General features: G+C 46.9%; 1 protein-coding gene across 4 annotated transcripts in view; it reads left to right on the plus strand.

Annotated features, from left to right (window-relative positions):
- Positions 1-21251, plus strand: part of MSRA (methionine sulfoxide reductase A) — a 285576-nt gene that overhangs the window by 56162 nt on the left and 208163 nt on the right. Inside the window, exon 1 of one of the 4 annotated variants that reach the window (XM_031442128.2) lies at positions 18746-18880. The exons of the other annotated variants lie outside the window; for them this stretch is intronic. Within the exon in view, the coding sequence (XP_031297988.2) occupies positions 18778-18880 (103 nt within the window). The 5' untranslated portion in view covers positions 18746-18777. Of the gene's footprint in view, positions 1-18745; positions 18881-21251 lie in introns of those variants that run through there. 4 annotated transcript variants of the gene reach the window in all.

The raw sequence follows: 21251 nt of genomic DNA on the forward strand, positions 1-21251 counted from the left end.
TGCTAACTGGAGATACTAGGTTTTCTCTCCCCATCCCCCCAGTCTTGAGTCCCAGGAAGCACAAAAAAGCAAAGACATCAATTATTAGGAAAAAATTAAGATACTCTGTATTTTTAAATGGCTGTGTTGAATCTGTGTCCAAACCTGCTTTTGCCTGTGAAGGCGGTGTACACCTGGCTCGCTCACAGTTGGCGTTGACAACGTTCCACTCTCCACATCCCCTTCTTATTGATTTCATTCTCTCTCTAGTGATACACACATGGATCTAACCCATGACATAGAATACGTAGTTGCAATCTGGATTGCAAAGTGTGTGTGTGTCCCCGTGGGTCCAATGCCCCAGCAGTACTCACCTCCCTCAGGGGAAACTGGGTTAGTGGCAACCTTGGGGTGGTGCCTTTCCGGTAATCCCAACAGCTGGGGGTGGCTCTTGCCTTATCAGGGACACAGAACATTCAGCAGACGGCAAGACAGCCCCGCCCCCCCGCCCCCAACGAAGAACCGTCTAGCCCCTTTGAAAAACACTGCATTGTCAGTGTGGGAGAATCCTCAGCCACTCTGTCAACTGGAGCCTGTTTATAATTCTGTCACAAAGGATAACAAGTTTCAGGGGAAGCAAGAGAGCCTGTGCCTTGTCTAATGGTATTACTCGGTGACAGGAGGGACTGCATGTTGATCCTTGCTGGGAAATTCTAGGTATGTTAGATTCTGACCTATGTGTGAGCATTATTTCAGAGTTTAGGGCACAGCTATCCCTCTTCTCTTCATACAGATGGGGTGAAATAAAGGTGGTTGCTGTTTGGATCCCTGCCCTGCCCAGACCTTCTTTCATTGGGAAGCCATTAGATAAAAATTGGGCAGGCTTTGTGGACAAGGCATTTCACCAGAAAAAGAATCTTCGCGTCACCATGCACACACGCAGAGTCTGCACACACAAAGAAACTTTGCAGGGCTCTTTTGAGATGACATAGGGAAACCGACAGTGCCAATAATAGCACAGGGCTATTTCTCTCACGGTGCTTTTGAAGGCATAGAAAGCAAATGACAATTCCGGCGGTAGCCAAGATATATTTTGCAGGGACTGGAAAGAAACTGGCATTCTTATAGGAGTCCAGGAAATTGTCTTTGAGCCTTTGAAGGCACACAGAAAGCTAATGACACCTCAGAGGAATAGCGTTCTCAGGTTTTAGATGCCACAGATGCCAGTGATGCTAAAGCCAGGATATAAAACCTTTCTTATAGGGCCTTTAAGAATCCTCAGTGTGCTTTTATTAGCAGGCTGAGTGTGTATGTAGAAATGTTAATGGTCTGTGGAGCCAGCTCAGCTTGTTTTTGCAAACTGCAGAACTATAAAAGTGATCGGAAAGGACACCCGTCCTCCTTCCTGCCTGTGCTCCTTTGTTTCTTGTGAGTTTCTTCCTCTGTGTGATGACAGAGCACCGATCACGTTCTGGGGGCTGTGGCTGCCCAGGTGGCTCCTTCGTGGGTTCGTCTCTCCGGGAGCTTACCACCTAATACGGGAGCAACGTATGCGTTAATATCTGCAACCCAAGGGGGAAGGCGATAAGGGTGCAAATAAAGCACAAATTAAATGGAAATGTAGCCACAGAAGAAATTACTTCTGGCTGATAGGATCAAAGAAAGTGACAGAGAGGAAAGAGTGGAAATGGTATTTAACTGTTTTCCAGCCTATGTTGGGTTCGTGTAGGTAGCAGTTAGCTTGCAGGGAGATGCGAAAAGGTGTCATGAAGGAGGGCACCCCAGCCGGCGGAAGAACACTGCAGAGGTCAGGGCAGGAGTGGTGTGCTAGCGGGTGCAGTCCAGGGTTAGCGAGTGGTCCTCGTATGTACTGCTGACCATTCACAGAAGGAACCTGTTTGCTGTTATCAGTGAGTGTTTTGGAGCACTGGTCCTCACCTTTTCATGTGCCCTAGAAATTCCTGGGGAGCTCGTTAAGGATTCCAATGCCTGGGACCCCTCTGCACATCACCATTTAGAAGAGGCCAGGGGTCCTGCTGTCCCTTCCTGCCCTGGCCAGTGTCGGGCCTGCGGCCAGTCTCTGGAGACTCTGCTGTGTGTGTCCCCCAGCTGGGACCCGGCGGCGGGATGTCAGAGCGGGAGGGAAATGGAAATTACTTTTCTAAGAAGTGTAATCCCCCAGTCTTCTCCAAGCAACTACAATAACATCTCATATTTTATTTAATTTTCTTTCAATGGAAAAACCGGTTATACTCAATGAAAACAAATGACTGGTAAAGAAGATCTGAATGATGTTTATAAGCCTTTTATATGATTTTTTTTTTTTGAGTTTTTTGGCCTCCTCATTGCTGAGTAGAGGGAAGACGGGGAAGACGGGGAAGACGGGGAAGACGGGGAAGACTGGCACGTGTTATGTTCTACCGGTGTTCGGAGGGGGTGAGGTGATTCCCACCCGGCTAGTAATGTTCTCAAGGGTGACTGCTGTTTTTAATTTATCTGAGCAGTGCTTTTCAGTGAAGTGACATTGGTCCTGATCTGTCTGTAAATAGAGAATTTTACTGGAGGAAGTGAAGTCTCCTTCACAAATCAGTTTGAGCTTTCAGATTGCTTATCTGACGTCAGTGATGCCGGACTGTGCTCCAGTGCAGACCTCGCAGGCCACTGCCTGGCGTTTTTGGCTTTGGTTTCCCTGTGTTGTCTTTGGCCCTAATTGGGCCTCCCGCCCCCCCAGAGCGCTGGGTGTGGCTCTCGTGGTGTGTGTTGGGTAACCCACCTGAGTATGAGGAACACTCACCGACCTGTGAGCCCCGCACGCAGGTCTGAAGCATCTGAAGCATCTGCTGTTCCAGCAGCTGGAGCTAGAAGTTCCCTGCTGCCCGCTTGCTCCAGCCCCCCTCGCCCTGCCAACACATCCACGCCAGGCACTTCCCGGTACATTTAAAAGCCCAGCCACAGTCCTGAGAGATATGTAATGGTAATAAGCCTGCCACTTACTGTTTACTGAGTGCCTATGTATGTCACATTCCAGGCTAGGGTCAGGAAGGTTAAATGATTTACCCAAAGTCGTAAAGTAAACAGGTGGCAGAGTCAGTCCCTCGAAGACATGCCTTCTGACTTTCAGTCTGGTTGGACCCTCCACCGAGAGGAATGAGACCTTGGCCATTTACTCCCCACCACGTGGGCTGGGATGCAGTCTCCACGGCAGGCCTGGCCTCACGAAAATCAGACTTGACTCATAACCGGCGCACTGAAGGATCCTGCCTTGGAGCTGAGTCCTACGGGAGTGCCTGTTAAAGTGGGGAACTGTCCAGCTCTCAGGGAAGCAAAGCCGCACTGGGTGTGGATGTTCTGGGGAGACGCCGGAGGTCCCTGGGTCCATGGCAGCGAGACCTACTTTTTGAGTCCTGTTTTTCGTGGACTGTGCGGGGAGGCGGGGAGAGGGGTTGGAGGGGAGGGAATTACTGTTGACTGAGCATCAGCTGCCTGGGGCTAAGTGCTGTGCGCTCTGTTCTAGCTCATGGGGCCTCACGGCCACTCTGTAAGTTTCGTAGCATCAACATGTTTCAGGAATGAGCCTGGGCTCTGGGGCTCCCCACTAGGAAGGCGCTCGGTCCACAGCCAGACCTGCTTTAACTCTTGCTTCAGTGCCTCGGGCCAAGGTCCTGGCCATGGGCTTGACTGGATCCCCAGGCTCTGCCCCTCCAACTCTCCAGAAAAATTGTACTAGTACTGGGGTCAGCTCGTCCAGGTTCAGATCTGGGCTTTGCTGCCTCCGAGCCAGACAGCCCTTCAGCCTCAACCTATCCAAACCTTAGTGTTGTTATCTCTACAGCTGGGAAGAATACCCACGTCGCAGGGTTATCATTAGGCTTCAATGAGAAAGCTGCTGTGAAGTGCTGAGCGCGTGGTCTGGCACGTGGTGAATGCTCAAGAAATGGCCATGATGGTGGTTCTCTGAGGCTGAGAACCTCAAAGGTTCATGTCCTGACCCATAAATCTACCTCCTTGGGTCCTGCCTGAGAAGAACGTGTACGATGGTAAATTGTAAAATGCATTTTCCGTGCCATCTGGTTTCCTGCGTTCACTCTTGCCCCCACCCCTTCCTGTTGTCCTGTCAGAGGTGATGGTCGCGGACGTCCTGGTGGCAAGTCCGTAGCTCTAATCAAATCATGTAAGAAAACCAGGAAAAGAATAGCTCATGGCTTCCTGGTGGTCACCAGCTGGAAGACCCCATACAACGCTTGAGATTTTTCAGTGTTGAGCTCCCGTATAGTCAGCATTCAGACTGGAGAGAAATTCTTTTTCATGCCCAGCCAGTTGGTACAAAAAGGGAACTTTAATCGATACCTGTGCTGGTGTCACTCTCAAATTCAGGTGACAGTGTGGTATGTCCAGGCCTGTGTCACACACACACCAGGTCGCTGTCAGTGCTTGCTCTGGCTCGAGGACGCGTTTCTAAGAGGCTTGTTTTTCTGCACAGTCTCTGGTCTAAATTTACCCACGGCCCACGGTCATTTCCAGGCCAGACTGCACACGCCGGGTTAGAGCCCTGAAGCCAGGTAGTACAGAGACTGCCCACTGCTTTAGAGAGGTCTGAATGAGATGCTGAGGAGGGAAGGCTTTTCCTGTGGCAGAACAGAGCATCTAAACCAAGTGTTTGGGCTGAAATATGTCTGTGTTGAAGCCACTTTAATTTTTGTTTAAAAATGTCGTTACATTTTTGTGTTCAAATGCTTAACAAGCTGTGTTCTGATGACAATGTAGGTTTTCTAAGAGATCGGTCTCAAAGAACTCTTGCTGGAATTTTCTGTAGCCAAGGTGGGCTGTGAAAGTTAGAGCTGTTGCTAAGGGAACCAACTGAGGAATTTAAATGTATAAATCTCGCAGTTGTATTTACACTTCAAGTAACATCTGACCCAAGCTTTACTTCAGGATGAAGAGGAGAACGGAGTAGGGATTATAGCAGGCAAAGATGAACGAGATGAGTACCAGCCTTTTAGAACGCGCTGCCATTAGTGTTTATATCTTACTCCTTAACAAACAATTCTGTTTTTCTTTTTAAAAAGGCCCTAGATACTACATGCCTGCAGAGAGGTACCCTTGCCTTTCAGGCCAAGTCTTCACCCAAGGCTGTTTCCATCTCTGGGGGCTACTGAACTTCAGAAAGAGGCAAAGTGATAAGAAGAAATAGTTCTCTGGTGTTCTTACCATTGAAACCGAAATCTCTAGAATGATGGAAGAAATTCCATAGTTTACTTGGTGCAATTTTTTTTTTTTGCCAATTCCATGCTGCCTAAAATGCTTTTTTGCTCTCTTCTATACTAGATAGAAGGAGGTCATTTCCTTGTGCTGAAAAAGAGTTGAAGCAGTTCCAACCCGTAATATTAATGATGACGTTAGCAATGTCGCTCTATGACAGATGTGCTGAGTACGATACAGTTGATCCTCGGACAGCCCGTCATAGAGTTGGTATCTGAGCACCATTTTACGGTCTACGGTCTGCCCTCCGTACCTGCAGTTCCACAGCCGTGGATTCAACTGACCGACCTCAGATCCTGTGTTACTGTGGTTTGTGTTTAGTGGAAAAATCCCGCATATAAGGGGACTTGCACAGTTCAAACCCGTGTCGTTCACTGTACTAGGAATTTAGTATCCCTTATCACACTGAAATTGATACTATGATAAGACAGAGGTGCATGTGGCTCATGATCCCAAGCATAGAAACTGCACAGCAGCTGAATAGAAGAAGACAGCAGTGTTCTCTGCATTTGTGTGTCCCTGTGCTGAATAGATTTATATTGAACCATATGAAACTGCTGTTTTGTGAGCATAAAGAGTCATATATGGGCAGCTTCCTCTGGTTCAGCACAGCACGTGTTTCTGTATCCCCACCTGGCAGACACAGGTCTGGAATTTCCTTGGGATAAACCTGATGTTTCAGTGGCATAGAAACATGAGATTTTCCACAAATGCCTAACTAACCATGCAGGAAAGGAAAGCTCTTAAGTGTTCTATCTAATAATCCCAGATCTGGAGAGCCAGAAGGGTCCCCAGGGGTTGTGTGGTGGCCCAGCCCCGTTTTACAGAGGTGGGGCCCCGAGAGGTGAGGAGACTTGCCTGCTGTCCTGAGTGAGTTGGTGCCGAGTGTGAGGCTGGGATGTGGCCTGTGCATCTCCTGGGACACCTGCTCAGTCTTCCTCCACTGATTCTCAGTTACAGGCCATCCAAGCTAATGCTGCAAGTGATGTCTCCAACTCAGAAGTCAGCTACCTGTGGAGGCTTATACCAGGCGCAGGGCTCTAGGCATTAGGCTGTTCTGCGGTGCGGAGGAGAGGGGTGGGAAAGGAGTCAGACCTCCCGTGTGGAGGTGAGGGAGGATGGCAGGTGCCGGGCAGGTGAGGAAGGGAGGGGCTTGCGAGGAGCAGGGACGGCGTGCAGATGAGTAACCTGTGATGTGTGCTTGGCCTGAGAGGAAATCCACTTCCATTGCCAAACACTGTCGTATACTGAAGAGGGTATACATTTAACCAGCAGCGAAACACGTTCTCTTTGCCGGGATCCTGGGTAGCTCAATAAACCATCAGCGGTGTCTTCTTCATTTTGGCACCAGCTTTAGAAACTAGCACTTCTGCCTTTATCTCCCAACTTTACTTGAAAGTGTATTTTTAAAACTCGGTTTTCCGTATTTGTGTGTAAAGAAATTGTCTTATGGTTTTGTTTAATTTTGGAACTTCAAAGTGCCTGCTGTTTCTCGTGACAGTCATCTGAAAGACCCTTTTGACATTTAGAAGTTAACTGCCTTCTTTGAGAGCAAAGCAATACACACTGGGAATCAGCATTTAAAAAAATTCTGTGCCTATTTCATCAGAAGCGGATTGTGGTATACGGGGAAATGAAAGAATTCAGTGGAAACTCATTTCATCATAAATGAGATAAGCCATGAGAAAGACCTGACCATAAGCTTCATAGGAACCAGTCATGTGATACTGGAGCTGATACATTAGTGCAGTGGTTTTGAATCTTGTGTAAAGTAGGAAGACTTTGTTCTCAATGGAAATATTGGAACCCTGTGCTTAAAACAGATGGAAGCACTGAATGGTAATGGAGGAGACGTGAGGAGCCCAGAGTCTGGGCAGCATGGCTGCTCTGCCCCTCTCTGCCCTAGGTTATCTCCTCCTCAGAAACTTGAAAGCCACTGTGCTAATAACATTCATTACATACGGATAGTAATCCCCTAAGTAAACAAAAATGTTATAGTTTCAAGGCATGTTTTTATACATCATTTTATTTGACTCTGGAGAACAGGCAGCAAAGACATTCTTACCCCATTGCCCCCATTTTTCATAAAAGGAAATTGAGGATCAGAGAGGTTAGTCACAGGTCCAAGGGCACACAGCTAATATGTAAGGCAGCAGGGTTTGGAATGTAGTTCTTCCGACTCTTAGTCTAGGGCTCATTTCACTGAATCATAGGGTTGTCAGTGGATGAAATAAAAAGTCCAGGCTCCTTTGAACTGGTGAATCTTTCTAGCATGTTTTGTTCAGTGGTGGGTGGATGGCAAACTGGAGGATGTTCAGTGGGGTGACTGGGATACAGCCCATCATATCGTAGAAGTAAAAAATTCAAACAATGGAAATCCCTTTGAGAATTCATTTGTTGGTGTGAGCTGATTTCAGCAAATGCACAAGATGCTCTGTAAGGGGGGTGCATGAGGCTCTGCAGGCTTGAGAGCCTTAGGACAAGGAGTGGATGTCACAGCAAAGGGGGAGAGAGAAGACAGCCAGGCTTCAACTTCCTGGAGCTTCAGAGATGGGCGTTCTGTGGCTGAGGGAACACGTGCAGCCCACCATTTTCAAAATACAGCCTTTGTTCCTTTTTCGGGATAAAAACTAGAAGGCTGCTTTCATGTTCCTACTTCTCAAATATGTCAGTTTTTTCAGTGACAGTATTTCATTCAATATAGTAGATAATCTGAATTGTAGGATTACTGTGTATTTCCCCATGGGACTAAATTAAGTTGTTTGCATTTTGGATGGACTAAAAGGCTCTAAAAACATTTTCCCCCTCCTGAATCATTTTTGGAAAAAGAGGTTGCAAGCCACTGATCTATTTCATAATACTGTCTGGGTGAAAGCCAGAAAACACACCTATCTGAATGCAATGATGCTAGCACAGAATTCAGCCCAAAGGGTGGAATATTTAGTGAGAGAGATTTGGGTTCAGCCTGACAGCAGCAGCAAAGTCACAACAACAGCAGAGCTAGTCACTGGGAGCAGGTGGCCTGGTGGTCCCAGGCTCCCCATCCCTGGATGGTGTGGACGATGGGTACCCCAGTCCTGCGTCAGTGGTGCGTCAGACCGCGCCGTCTTCTGAGATCCAGGATTCTGTTAATTCCACGTTGTGCTATCACGTCAGAGTGACTGCTTGGACTTTCCTGCGTTTGAGTAGATGACGCTGACGAATACTGAGCCTTGGGTTTGTTACGTTTCACGGACTTCTCACTTTTGAAATTTTCTTAGCAAGAATCTGAGAACATTATGATATTAACTGGATCAGATTTGTTAATATATTTTAAGAGCATGTAATCCGTGATGAAGAAAAAAACTGAGCTGAGTATTGGATGATGAGACAACAGTCTAGATACTTTTTATTTTAAAAATACTATTTTTAAGTCTTAGAATGACACTGGTGTCAATAAACGTGTCCTCTTTGAAAAACTAGAGAGGGGCTGTGTTCCTGAAAGTTGTGTCAAGTGCCCATATTTTCTCTTTATTTGTGTCAGTTTTCAAGGATTTCCTATTTTTATTTTTGATGCATTTTCAGATTTCAGCTAGTTTCCCCAGATGCTTAGTTTTGCCTTTCTATAAAGAAAGCTTTACTCCTTAATGGTCTGTAATAAATTCATATTTCAGTGTACGAAGGGCGCAGTGTTAGAAACAATAAAAAAAGAGCAAACAAAAAGCCGTTATGTGAACTTTTTTGTAGTGCACATAAGTTTTCAATTTATCGACTTTATAATTTGGGTTTTCTGGCAGCAGAGGTAGAGAGCACTGTTTCTGTCGTAAGTCACTGATCCACAGGAAGAATGAATCAAAGTCTACTAAGTAAAGAGCAGCTTAATTTCTTTAAGAGAGAAATGTATTCTACTCCTCTGCCTTAAAAAATAGGAACAGGGAACATAAAACTATTTGATAAATACTAGAGATAAAAATTAAGAGAGATTGAGGATGAAGATAAAAGAGGAAAGAGAGAGCCCCCCCCAAAGGGAAACAAAGGTAAAAACAAGGACTGAGAGTGAGAGTCAGAGACAGAGTGAAACAGATGCTGAGAGATGAAACACCAGCACACGGCAAGGCTGGCAGACTGGACTCCTTCTTGGGGGCCGGGCAGGTGATGATGTAACTTAACAAGAGGTGTGGCAGATGTGGTGGGCTGTGGAGTGCTTGCCTCCCCTAAAGGCACTCAAATCCAACAAAACGGAAACACTAGGAAATCCTTCTGGCACCTGCTGGCCTCCGGGCTAGACCCCTGGGTTGTGAGCACCCACAGAAAGGAGAGCTGACATTCACGGGGGGCTGACTTGGGGCCAGGCCTTGTTCTGGGTACCTCGCCTTTAAGGACTGCCTTCTCCTGACATCCTCGGAGGCACGTGCTACTGTCCTTATCCCCATTTCAGAGGTGAGGAAGCTGAGGCACAAAGGGGTTACGGGACCTACACGGCTGGTACATGGAAAAGCTGAGGTTTGACCCCGAGGAGCTCAACTGCAGAAAGGGCTGTGTACACAAAGGAAAACCCACACGGAGACATAGGGTGACACTCAAGAGCTATCCATGGCATTCACTTTAAATCACTGAAGGGCAGTGGACGATAAAACAATAATCTACATACGTTTTATTTTAAAAATATCATTTTTAAGTCTTGAAATGACATTGGTATTGATAAGTGTGTCCTCGCTGTAGAAAGAGAGAGGGGCTGTGTTCCTGAAAGTTGGATGAAGTGCCCATAGTTTCTGCTTATTGCCATCAGCCTGACCCTTCACCCCGCCGCACAGAAGAGCAGACTTGGAAAAGGCAGAGACAGAACTCCTCTGACAGCACGCGGGAAGCTTCGAGCTAGTCTTTCATGGAAACACACCCCAACCTTCTGACTTTCACTGTGCACGATATTTGTATCATGATTTTAAAGCGGTCAGCACAGTGGTATACCTTTTAAAGGCACAAAGATAAATGGGGCCGGGGAGGGGAAAGTAGTTTCCCCGTGGTAAATGCCTACTTTTTAAATTAAAAAATTAGAAAGAAAGTTTTGTTCCTGTTTTGACATGGTATAAACTTAAAGTGGTAGTATGGTTTTGCTGGAGACAGTTAAACCCGGGCAGCAGTTGTTTTTTTTTTTTTTTTAAGCCGGAGGACAGTGGCGTTCTAGGAGAATTACCACAGCTGTGTTGTGCCCAACATGTGGTAGATACTCAGTAAGTGTTGAATAATCAAATCACAATATTTAGCAGTTATTTAATGATGGACACCCTCACGGTTTTCAGCATGTATTCACATGCAGTATTTACTCATTATCTCAGAAACTTCTTGAGGCTAAGCAAGGTAGATATCATTATTCCCATTTTATGGATGAGGAAACCAAGACTCTGAGGGCCAAGTGACTTGACCAAGACTCACGGCTGGCGAGTGATGGAGCTGGTACCCGAGTGCTCTGCCTCTAAATCCAGGTTCTTTCCGTGAGGCCACACTGCCCTTCAGTGATTTAAACTGAAAGCCATGGATAAATCTCAAGAAAAATGTGTTTTCTTCTAGAGTTGTAGCGTTTCTGAAAAATGGGAAGCTCTGATTCCACCCCCCCCAATCTTGGAAGGAGGAATATTAAATGTCTGCAGTGTTTAAACCTCCTTAGTCCCCTTTCAGCCTCTAACCCCTCTTAAGAGGATGTTTAGGTCTATGACTTCCCTGTTTATTTTTAACGTCTTGCTTTTTTATTCCTCTGCAGTTGAAAGAGAACATTGAGTATGATGTTTTAATGCTATTGATTTTTCCTAGGCTGTTTGTTAAGATCTGTTTTATAAAGGTTCACGGCCAAAGTCAGTTGCAGTAATAGCTCTAAGAGTTTTAAAGCGTCATGGACCAGTGCAAATTTTTCTATCCCTTGCTTCAGAAATTATTTTAAGTAGGTGTTGGAAAGCAGCATTATTTTGAAATATACGTTCTTATTTTTCAAAATCTCAACTGAAAATGAAACATCACCAGGAACAAAGGAAATAGCCTCCCTTTCCCGACCCCAACTCTGCTCTTTTATTGTGTTCTTCTGGCTGCAAATTCAGAGAACTTCGTTATCTGGAGAGGTGAGTATTGTACCAGAACATGCTTCAACACCCACTCCACCCCGTCGCCACCACTCCTTAGGTCAAGGAATTAAGCATTATTTTATCCAAAGAATGATATGAAAGGAAGATTCGCTCTGCCGCAGTTTTGTCCTCTCCCTTCAGGGGAAAGAGTGGGCTGAAATGTGCTTAATTTTTTGCTACAGCTCCTGTGTGTACATATTTTTCCCTCATATTATCCAAGACCGAGTGAAGAGGGAGTGTTTAGGGAAAAAAAGAGAGGAAAGCTAATACAAGTTGAAAGTGAGATGCTTGCATCTTAATTTTAAGAGAACACAGAAAGCCAACTGCTTTCAGAAAAGGGCCCCTTCACGGAGTAATTTGCCTGGTGTGGCATCACAGTTTGTTGTATAATTTCAGCCCCGTTACTATGGAAACCTGCTTTAGTGTAGCAGTGATTGTTAATCAGGATTTGTCGTTATTCCCCTTTCATCACGAGCCTCTATATCCTCCCGGATTAAATCACAGTTCTCATTGACAATGGCATAGATCAAACATTATTGCCACACATAAAACCCTGGGCCGCTCCCCGTCATCGCCCCCCCGTTACCGGAGCCGTGAATGCCAGCTGAAGTCTAACTCTCACAAGGAATCCGAGGCTCCTCTCGGCTTCTCCGCTGTCTGCCCTGGTGACAGGGTGCCAAGTAGAGGAGGGCGAGGGCTACTTTCATTTAAACTCGCCCTGTGCACATGGGAAAGGCAAGCCCCATTCCTCGTCACTGCAAACCTGGGTCTGCAGCTCCAGGTCCAGGCAGGAAGTTGTTCCAGGGTGGCCGCAGACTTCCTCTGTCCTTTTCCCGTGTTTGCCCATCGCCAGGCGTTTAGCGGAACCCTTCTTCTTGGAGCAGCCCTCTTTCCCTTTCTTTCCCATCGATTTTCCTGGAGTCCTGGCTCCTGCTTTTCTATAGGAAGATCATGTCAGGACAGGGAGGCCAAGCTGCTCCCCTAGTGGCTGTGACTGTTCCCTCGTAAGCCCCCCAGAGCCCCTTCAGGCGGCGGAGTGACCACTGCTCTCTGAGAGCTGAGTGATGACATTATCTGGATGAGGAGGTTAACAGCCCTAAAGGGCAGCGCCGGAGGCAGCCGTGCCAGATGGCCAGCCTCTTTAGGGAAGTCAGCTCGCAGGAATATGGGGACCACCGAGCTCCAGTGCCACAGTGTTCTGGTTTCAGGGCCATCACCAGTCATGGCGTGCCTTCTGACTCCTCATTGGCGTCATTTGGGAGCAAGGACTTTTAAACTGTGCTGGTTAATACGTAGCCTCTGGTGCCAGTCGGCCTGGGTTCCATGTCTGCTCCCACTTCCTAGCTGTGTGGCCTTGGCAAGCTTTTTAACCTCTCTGAGTTTCCGTGTGTAAAATGAGGGTAATAACAGCACCTACCTCATGGTCATGAGGATTAAATAAGCCGATGTTCAGATTATTGACTGGCATGTTGTGAGTGCTGCATAGGTGTTTGTACAGAAATGAAAAAGAAACGACATTATGCTTACGTGTACTCCAAATGTATTCCAGATCGGATTATCCAAATATTAGTAAGGTGTTGAAACCAGCACTCCCCTCCCCCTCTCTGCTCATCCCCAACCCCCCGCCCGCCTGCTTTCTCCGCTTCATCTCTGCCGCGTGCCCAACCCCCAAGTATAATTCTGATTGGCTAAATTAATTCTGCAGCATCCTGCTGTGAATAATTATGTTGATCCAGTGTGTATTCTGATGCCTTTTTTTTTCCCTTTGCCTAAATTATAATGTGACAATTGCGGCTCACAGCTGGCTCATCAGAGGTGGGCAGTTTGGGAATTGGCGCATCTGAATGTGTTTCTCTGTTAACCCTCTGCCTTGATTGCTTAAGACAAGACATATGTAAACCCCCTGATTATTGCCATTTGTTTGGACTTTGCAAAGACTCTGCCTTCCAACATAAAGCTGCTGGGTTTGTTTTGGGGGAGAGGGGCGTCTGGAAGTCCCCTCCCTTTCTCCCCTCCCCCCTTTCCCTTTCAGACAATAAATAGCTGTCAGGCTTATGTCAAGGATGAAATTATAGGTGCACATGAGGCCTTGATTACATTGTTTTGGAGAGATTGCTATTAGCATACTGAAATGAAGTCTAATTTTTCACTGACGGAGCTGAGTCAAAACTCAAGTGACAGAGGAGGGCAGACATCTCGGGGACAGAAAGATCCAGTCTGAGCCCCTGTTCCACATGGAGGGGTGGTCCTCCTTATCAAACCAAACAACAAACACAAAATAGTTAACGCGAAAAATATCTCATTGGAAAAGAAAGGCCAACTGATCAAGGATGAAACAAGACATCTGGGTTAGATAAGGTTCTCTGTGAAATTACCCTGTGTGATTTTCAAGTGTGTTTAATCCATTTTAAGGCAGCGTCTAGATTATCGAGTCAGCCTGTGTTTTAGCTGAAGCATGCACTGTCTTGATTTTTTATTTTGCTTGCTGTCTGCATAATTCATTTCATCCTGCCACGTTCCCCATGCACGCATCCTCTGAAGATGCACACTTATGATCACCCAATCTGCAGGGCACCCGCCCCTGTTGTACTGTGCTGTCTGAACAGCTTTGTGATGTGAACGTGCGGCTTGTTCGTTTCCAAAATCCTTTATTTAAAAAAAAAAAAAGTTCTTTGCATGTGGTTTCCCTGAAATGTTTTAAGGAGTGGTGCCTCCCATGATGGTAGAATAATAATTATATGTGTTTTATTATAACTCTCCCCGCTCCCTGTGGTGCAAATTTAAAAATTGTACACACACACACACACACATGCACACACACACCCCTGCGTGGGTGTCCATGCGTGTGCATGTGTATGTGTATGTGTGTGTGTATAAAGATTTTAGCATTGTAGCTTGAGAGGTTATTCCATATTACTTAGTAATCCCTTATTACTGCTATTAAGGGGTAAAAAAAAATGGAGATTTAGTATGGATGGGAGAGAGAGGAGGGTGTCCTTCAAATTGAAATCTTGTGACAGTGGAGAAAATTTGTAGACAGACCATACTTTTATTTATTTGGAATATGTATTTTAAGTACCTCCCGAGTACAAGAGGCGCACTGATGTTGGTGTGGGGATTCAGAAGTGAATTAGAAATGGTCCCTGTGGTTCTGGGACATGGATGCTCTAGACGGGAAGGGAACGCTGCTGCCCCCACCCTGGGCTCTAGGAAAGCAGAGGAGAGCGGGGCTGGACAGGCTTTGTTACTCAACTGTTCAGACGATGCAAAAGAAAATTGAGGAAGAGGAGGAATCAACGGAGGTTTACTAAAGGAGGTTGTATTAGAAGTGCGGAGCGGCGGGCAGTTGAGGGGTGGGATTTTAAACAGAGAAATGGAAGACAAACATCCCAAGCAGAGTGGAACGTGTAAACTGCTGAGAGGTCTGGTTTGGCTGGAGGTTCCTTCCCTGGCTGTGCTTTTGCGTCCCTGGAGAACCTGTAATAAAAGGGACTGCTGCCTGAAATCCATAAAGACCGGACAGGAAGCAGACCAGAGGCCGCCTAGGGATGGGGGAGCTGGGGGAGAATAGGGAGCAATTTCTGATGGGTATGGGGGTTCTTTTTGGGTGGTGAAAATGTCCTAAAATTGAATGTCATGATGGTTGCACAAGTCTGTGAATCCACTAAGAAAACCAAACACTAAATTGTATACTTTCCATGGATCAGTTATGTAGTATGTGAATTATATCTCATTAAAGTGGCTGGAAAAATGACTGCAGCCCGGTTCCCAGGCCAGACCAGCGAGATCAGAAGCCAGAGGGTGGTGGCCCTGATCGTCTGGGAAGGAGCCTCAGGTGATGGTGCCGTGTCAGGTCCGCCCGGGCTGCAGCACGGGGCGGACAGACAGCGCAGCTGCTGGGGCTGCCGGCTGGAAGGGTGGGTGGGCTTTACCTCTGAGAGCCTCGCAGGGCCTGCTGAAAGGTTTGCGCTTCCCCAGCCAAAAGGAACCATGGAACGTTTTAAAGTGGAGACCGGGCACCTGGAGACTGCTCTTTAAAAACCCACTCACAGATGTATGGAGGACGGTTTCTGAAAGTTGGGAAGCCAGCTGAGGCTGTTTTAGGTCACCAGCGGAGAGGCGCCGTGGCCCTCACTGGTGCCAACAGTGGTGGGTGGCAGTGAGGATGGAGTGGAGGGGACCGGTGGAGAGACGCGGAGAGAGCAGACCCCAGCAGGGCTGGGTGGCTGCCTGGACGGGGGCCACGTGGGAGAGAGGCTTGGAGGAATCTGCAGTTTTCCAGGCAGTGTTTCTGCGGGGCCTGAGGAGCCAGGCCAGACAGGGAGCTGGAGGTGCTGAGAGAGGCAGGTTTACAAGAGGGAACATGCAGAGTTTTGCATATGCTGGACTCAAGGGAACTGCCGTCCAGCCACAAGCAAACATTCTGCAGAGAGCTGGAAGTGTCTGTGACCCCAAGAAGAGGCTGGTCAGAGAGTTGGGAATCTGCAGACAGGAGTTTCGGGTGATCCGCTTCCCCAGCGGCCCCCTCACCTGGCCATTGGCTGGAGGACCGGACCCTCACACGTGGACCTTACCGCTGGCTGCCTGAACGTCCCCACAGCACGTCACCTGGCTCCCCCAGAGCCAGTGACCCATGATCAAGCAGGTGACTGAGCGAGGCACAAGTGAGTCACAGTGTCCCAGGGACCTGGTCTTAGAAGTGACCTTCCGTCATCTCTGCAAGATGCTCCTGTTCACACAGACCAACTATGACGCAGGGTCAGAGGGGACGGCAGGTAGGCGTGAGGACCAAGGGCTGCCGTGGGCCACCGTGGACTGGCTGCCACACCCTGGTGCCTGGCACTGCGCTGACAGTAGTAACAAGAGCAGTGTGGTCCCTGATGCTGGAGGGTGTGTGACAGGCAGGGCCCTCAGGTGCAGGCAGGCACCAGCTAGGTGCAGGGAAGCCTGCGCTGCCTGGAGCATCCACTCACCCACACCGTTTAGGGACACCTCTCCGTTCAGAGGCAGGAGAATAAAATGAACAGGGCCCTGATTCTCTGGACTGTGACTCCTGGGAGTTTGCTGTCCTCTGACTCCCTGAGGGGCCAGAGGGCTGGGAAGAGATTCCTGACCCCAACAGTTGTCCCCAGGGCCCAGCCACAACGCACAGTTCCAAAGAGGGGATGGTGCAGATAACTGTGGAGGGACTGGGAACGGGAGTAAGTTTTTCCATCCATCATCATCATCATCATTCATCACCTGATGGACAGTACCTGTCTGTCTTGCCGCTCATCAACACCTCGCTAATAATTGCTAATTTCCCTTTTTTACAAAGAGAGAGGGAGGCTCAGAAATGTTGGGCAGGCTAACACTTTAATGACGTTGGTTTTTGTTGTGTGTATGATGTGGCTGCCTTCTGTTTGTGGTCAGTGAGACTGGCTCTCTATTTCTGATGGTGGCGTGGAGTTCTCTCTGGAAAATAAATGCTTGTCTATCTCACAAGAGGCTTGTGTGAAAGATAGGACGTAAATGATATTACAGCTGGTGGAGATCATGACGGTGGCAGTGAAAGGACTGAACTTTAGGAAGCCGTCCCTGAGAGCGCGTTAACTTGGCTTCCTTCAGCTGGCCTGGGCCACACAACAGGATAACGCAGACTGGGAGGCTGGGAAGTCCAAGATCAGGGTGCTGGCTGGTCTGGTTCTTGGTGAGGGCCTTCTGGTTTGCAGATGGTGCCTTCTCACCGTGTCCTGTCATGGTGCCCTGGTCTCTTCTTCTTGTAAAGACATTCATCCCATCCTGGGGGCCCCATCCTTATGACCTCATCTAAATCTGATCACCCCCAGAGGCCTTTCCAGCTAGTACCAGCGCACTGGGGGCTAAGGCTTCGACGGAGGAATATTGTGGGGGACACGGACATTCAGTTTATAGCACAAGGGTTGCGATATCTCTGTGTCACGGGAAGTGGCACTCTTGAGAGGTGCTGGGGTTGGTGTCAGACATCCTGGGTGTGTGGCTACTGGCAGATCATGCAGCCTCACTTTCCACGTCTCTAAAATGGGATCACAACACCTTCCTTCCTTCACAGAACTCTTGAGGTACAAGTTGAACAACATTTGTGTAGCTTACATCACTTAAGGCTGGTAAAATGCCCCTCTATTAAACTGGGTTTTCATGTATGCAAGATGACTGTGAGAATAAGCTACTTCACATTTTTACAGAAGTTTGGAAAATGCTAAAAAATACACTTTAGATCTAAAACCTAAATCTAAAATGCGTTATGGAATGATATCAAGTAGCCAGATTTTAGTTTTTTCTTCTTTATTTTCAGATGATATTATTGGTCTCCAGATCTAACTCTTTTTCATGTAAATTAAGACAAGAGTTATGGACTCTCCCCTACCCCCTCCCTCTGCTGCCCACCAGCCCACGCCTGGCTTTTTCTGTGGTTTACTTTTCGTTCTGGCCAGTTGTAATCCCTTCCCCTCCAATCTTTAAGTTTATTAAACGAGGAATTTACTCATGCTTGCTCATTTCTTTTATTTCTATGTTGTAGAAGCAGTGAGTCGCAGATTGGGGCGTCCCTAAAAACATGTGTTGTGTGCAGCCTGGGGTGCTGCATCCAGGGAGAGGGCAGGCCACCCTCCCTCGGCTCTGGGGAGGATTAGATTGAATGCTGGTCGGCACCTGTTAACAGAGTCACTCCTTTCTGCCACCACAGCTGCCTTTGAGTCCCCACCCTGTACTGAGAGAGGGGAGGAACGAAGGCATAGTGGGTCCCAGAGGGCAAGCTCAGGGCAGGTTCTCTGGCAGCACGTGGCTGCCCTTCAGGAGATATAGCAACAACCTCTTCAGTGCTCACACCTTGGGGGAGCCCCGGCCATCACGTTCTTGGGGTGTACCAGGTATTTCTGGAACCCAGCGGGTGAAGGTGAGGGGCCCGGATCTTGCAGGAGACCTCAGTCTGTAACAGCAGTTTTGTTGTTGGACAGACAAGCAGGACTTGAAAGCTGAGACCATAACATTCATGATCATTTCTTATAAGTTGGGGATTTTTTTTTTTAAATTTTTTGGTGAGGAGAGCGGTTTAAAAAAACAAAACAAAACACAGAGGTTTTTGCCACCTTCATCTGTCAGTTTTACTCAGCCCATTGGTAAGTGCTATGTTTTTCTACCCAGTGTAGTTAAACCGCTCTAGGAGGCTTTCCCACTCCTGGATTATGATTACTCTGCTGGGCTGGGGAAAGAACACCTAATGGTACAGGATGCTGTAATAGTTGTAATGAAAAGGTTCCCTTTGATACTGGGGGAATGCTGCGAGCCAGCTGAAATGCAGGAAAGCTCTCCGAGTGAGTGAGTCATTTGCAAAGAGGGAAGGAGGGAGCCCTGCGTGCTGTTTAAGGTAGCCTTGGTCTTTCCGGCTTCTCACGCTCTTTTCGGATCCCCGCAAGTGGATGACACAGAGATGCTGTTAATTGCGTCTGTGAAGGAAGTGAAACAGCGCGACCAGCTCAGAGCGAAGACCAAAGCAACTTCAGAGAGGAAATCAGTCTGTCGTATTTGTACAAGTATGTGCACTTAAATGATAATTACCGTAGTCATTGTTTACTATTGCGCCACTATATTAATTATCTATTCAATGATAATTAAATACAGAATTCTAAGCATCATCCCCAAATTACCTTTTATCAATCGAAACAAACCAATTAAAAATTTCAAAATGCAGCCATGTAATCAACAGCTTAATACATGTTAATTATGACCAAAATTTCAATTAATGTGTTAATATATGACCTCAAATCTCCAGAAGCAAACAACCAAAAAAAAAGCAACCTCACATAGCAATTATGGCCTCATTTTACTGACAGATATCTGTGAGTTTGTTTTTGTGTCTGGCTTGGTAATTTGACTTCCATCAAAAAAGCCGGCCTGTTCTTGCCTCTGTTCTGAAGCCATTGCATGAAAAGCTCACAGGGTTTGAAAACAACTCCTTTGGTTTCAGCTCCTGCATCCTGTCTTCCCTGCACAGCACTGCCCGGCGTGTGTCTCTTAGAGCATCCTGTCGGCTGCCCTGTGAACCCGTGGAGTGGGTAGCGCAGGCTGTGATCTCTTCGTTTTGTAGGGCGGGGCGGGGGGACAAGACATGGCGGAAATTCACCACACAACCTTCGTGAGGGTTAGAGGAGGGAGTGCCTGTTCCTGGGGGTGTCAGGACGGGCCTCACAGAAGGGGCTTAGTGGAGGGAAGGGATTTAGACCAATGGAAGAGGTTGGGGGTGGAGAGCATTCTAGCGGAAGGAGGGGCTGGGTCAGGACCACGTTTGGCTGGATCTTATAGTCATTGGAGAAAAGCCGTGATGGGTAAGTTCAACAGGGCAGATGAATACATCGATCGTATTTCTCATTCTGCGTGTGCCCCTCGATGGGAAGGCTGTGCTGCAACCCTGAAGTCGGGTGAGGTCGTTTAAAAGTTTACCTGTCCTTTTTTATCTGACTTCAGGTATGTCACACGACAGCACAGCATCCGAGTCCCATCACTTGACCCTTACTGCCTTGGCTTCTAATGACCAATTTATTGTGAGCCCGTATTTTATTCAAAAGAGAACTGGGGGTACTTCTAAAGTAGTTCTTTATTTTATTCTAAGTACATGCTTCCACTCTGAAACGTGGCTCACTTAGACGCACTGGCAATTTTATTATGTGCAGTTAAGTTGTGAGCCTATTTTTGTGTGTATTGAAGTGGAAAGTCTCTTTGGAAATTCAGCAAATTGGACTTCAGCTTGAAGGGGAGAGATGGATAGAACTCTCTGTGTAAATAAATGTATGTATGTGTGTGTATAAAATGTCCTATGTATATATATATACACATACACACAGACATACACATGCATAAAGATGCACATGCATACATATGTGTATATAAATAAATGAAGTAAAACTGGACTGAGTCATAAAAGTGTAAATATATCAAATATAAAATCCATTAGAGAAGGAGTTTGTTTTTATGACTCAGAAGGGAGGTGTGATAAAGAAGTATTTTTAAGACCAAAACTAGTGTGTGTCAATTTCTTTTTGCCCAATTCCACATCTTCTTGACAGGAAGGTGAGTCACTGGATTTGAATCATAAGGCTGTAAAGAATCCTGGGGGGAATTTATTTCAGGCTGGATGTTTAGAAATGTGGGCTGAATCAGTGACTAGGTATTTGAGTGGATTGGAGAAATCATCAAAACGAGTATTTCTCTCCAGTTTTTCAGATTCTATGGATCTCCTGCCGAGTACAGAAGTATCTTTAGAAAAATTAGTAAAGAGGTAATGCTGTCTGTACATTCTAAAGGAGGTTGTTAAAAATGAGTGGAGACGTATGATCACTCATGTTCACAGCAGCATTATTCACCACAGCCAAAAGGTGGAAAGGCCCAGGTGTCCATTGACAGATGAATGGATAAACGAAATGTGATCTGTACATACAATGGGATATTATTCAGGAATGACATTTTGATGTATGCTAAAACATGGACAGACCTCGAGGATGTTATGCAAAGTGAAATAAGCCAGTCACAAAAGGATAAATACTGAATGATTCTACTTTTTTATGAGGTACCTAGAGGAGGCAGATTCATAGAGACAGAGGGTAGAATGGTGGTTGCCAGGTGCTGGGAGGAGGGAGGAATGGGGAGTGATTGTTCACTGGGTACAGAGTTTCAGTTTGTAAAGATGAGAAAGTCCTGGAGATGGATGCTAGTGGTGGTTGCACAACTCTGTGAATGCACTTCACGCCACTGCACCGCACAATTAAAAATGGTTGCGATGGCGCATCTTATGGTGTGTGTGTTTTACCACAATTTTAAAAATGAGTGGAACACTTTATTCAGGACCAGGGAAAGCAGAAACCTGAGAAGTTGGGTGGCCAGGCTGTTGTCTGAAATGGAAACACCAGT

Source organism: Camelus dromedarius, chromosome 36 (assembly GCF_036321535.1).
Source record: "Camelus dromedarius isolate mCamDro1 chromosome 36, mCamDro1.pat, whole genome shotgun sequence".
In the NCBI taxonomy this organism is placed as follows: domain Eukaryota; kingdom Metazoa; phylum Chordata; class Mammalia; order Artiodactyla; family Camelidae; genus Camelus; species Camelus dromedarius.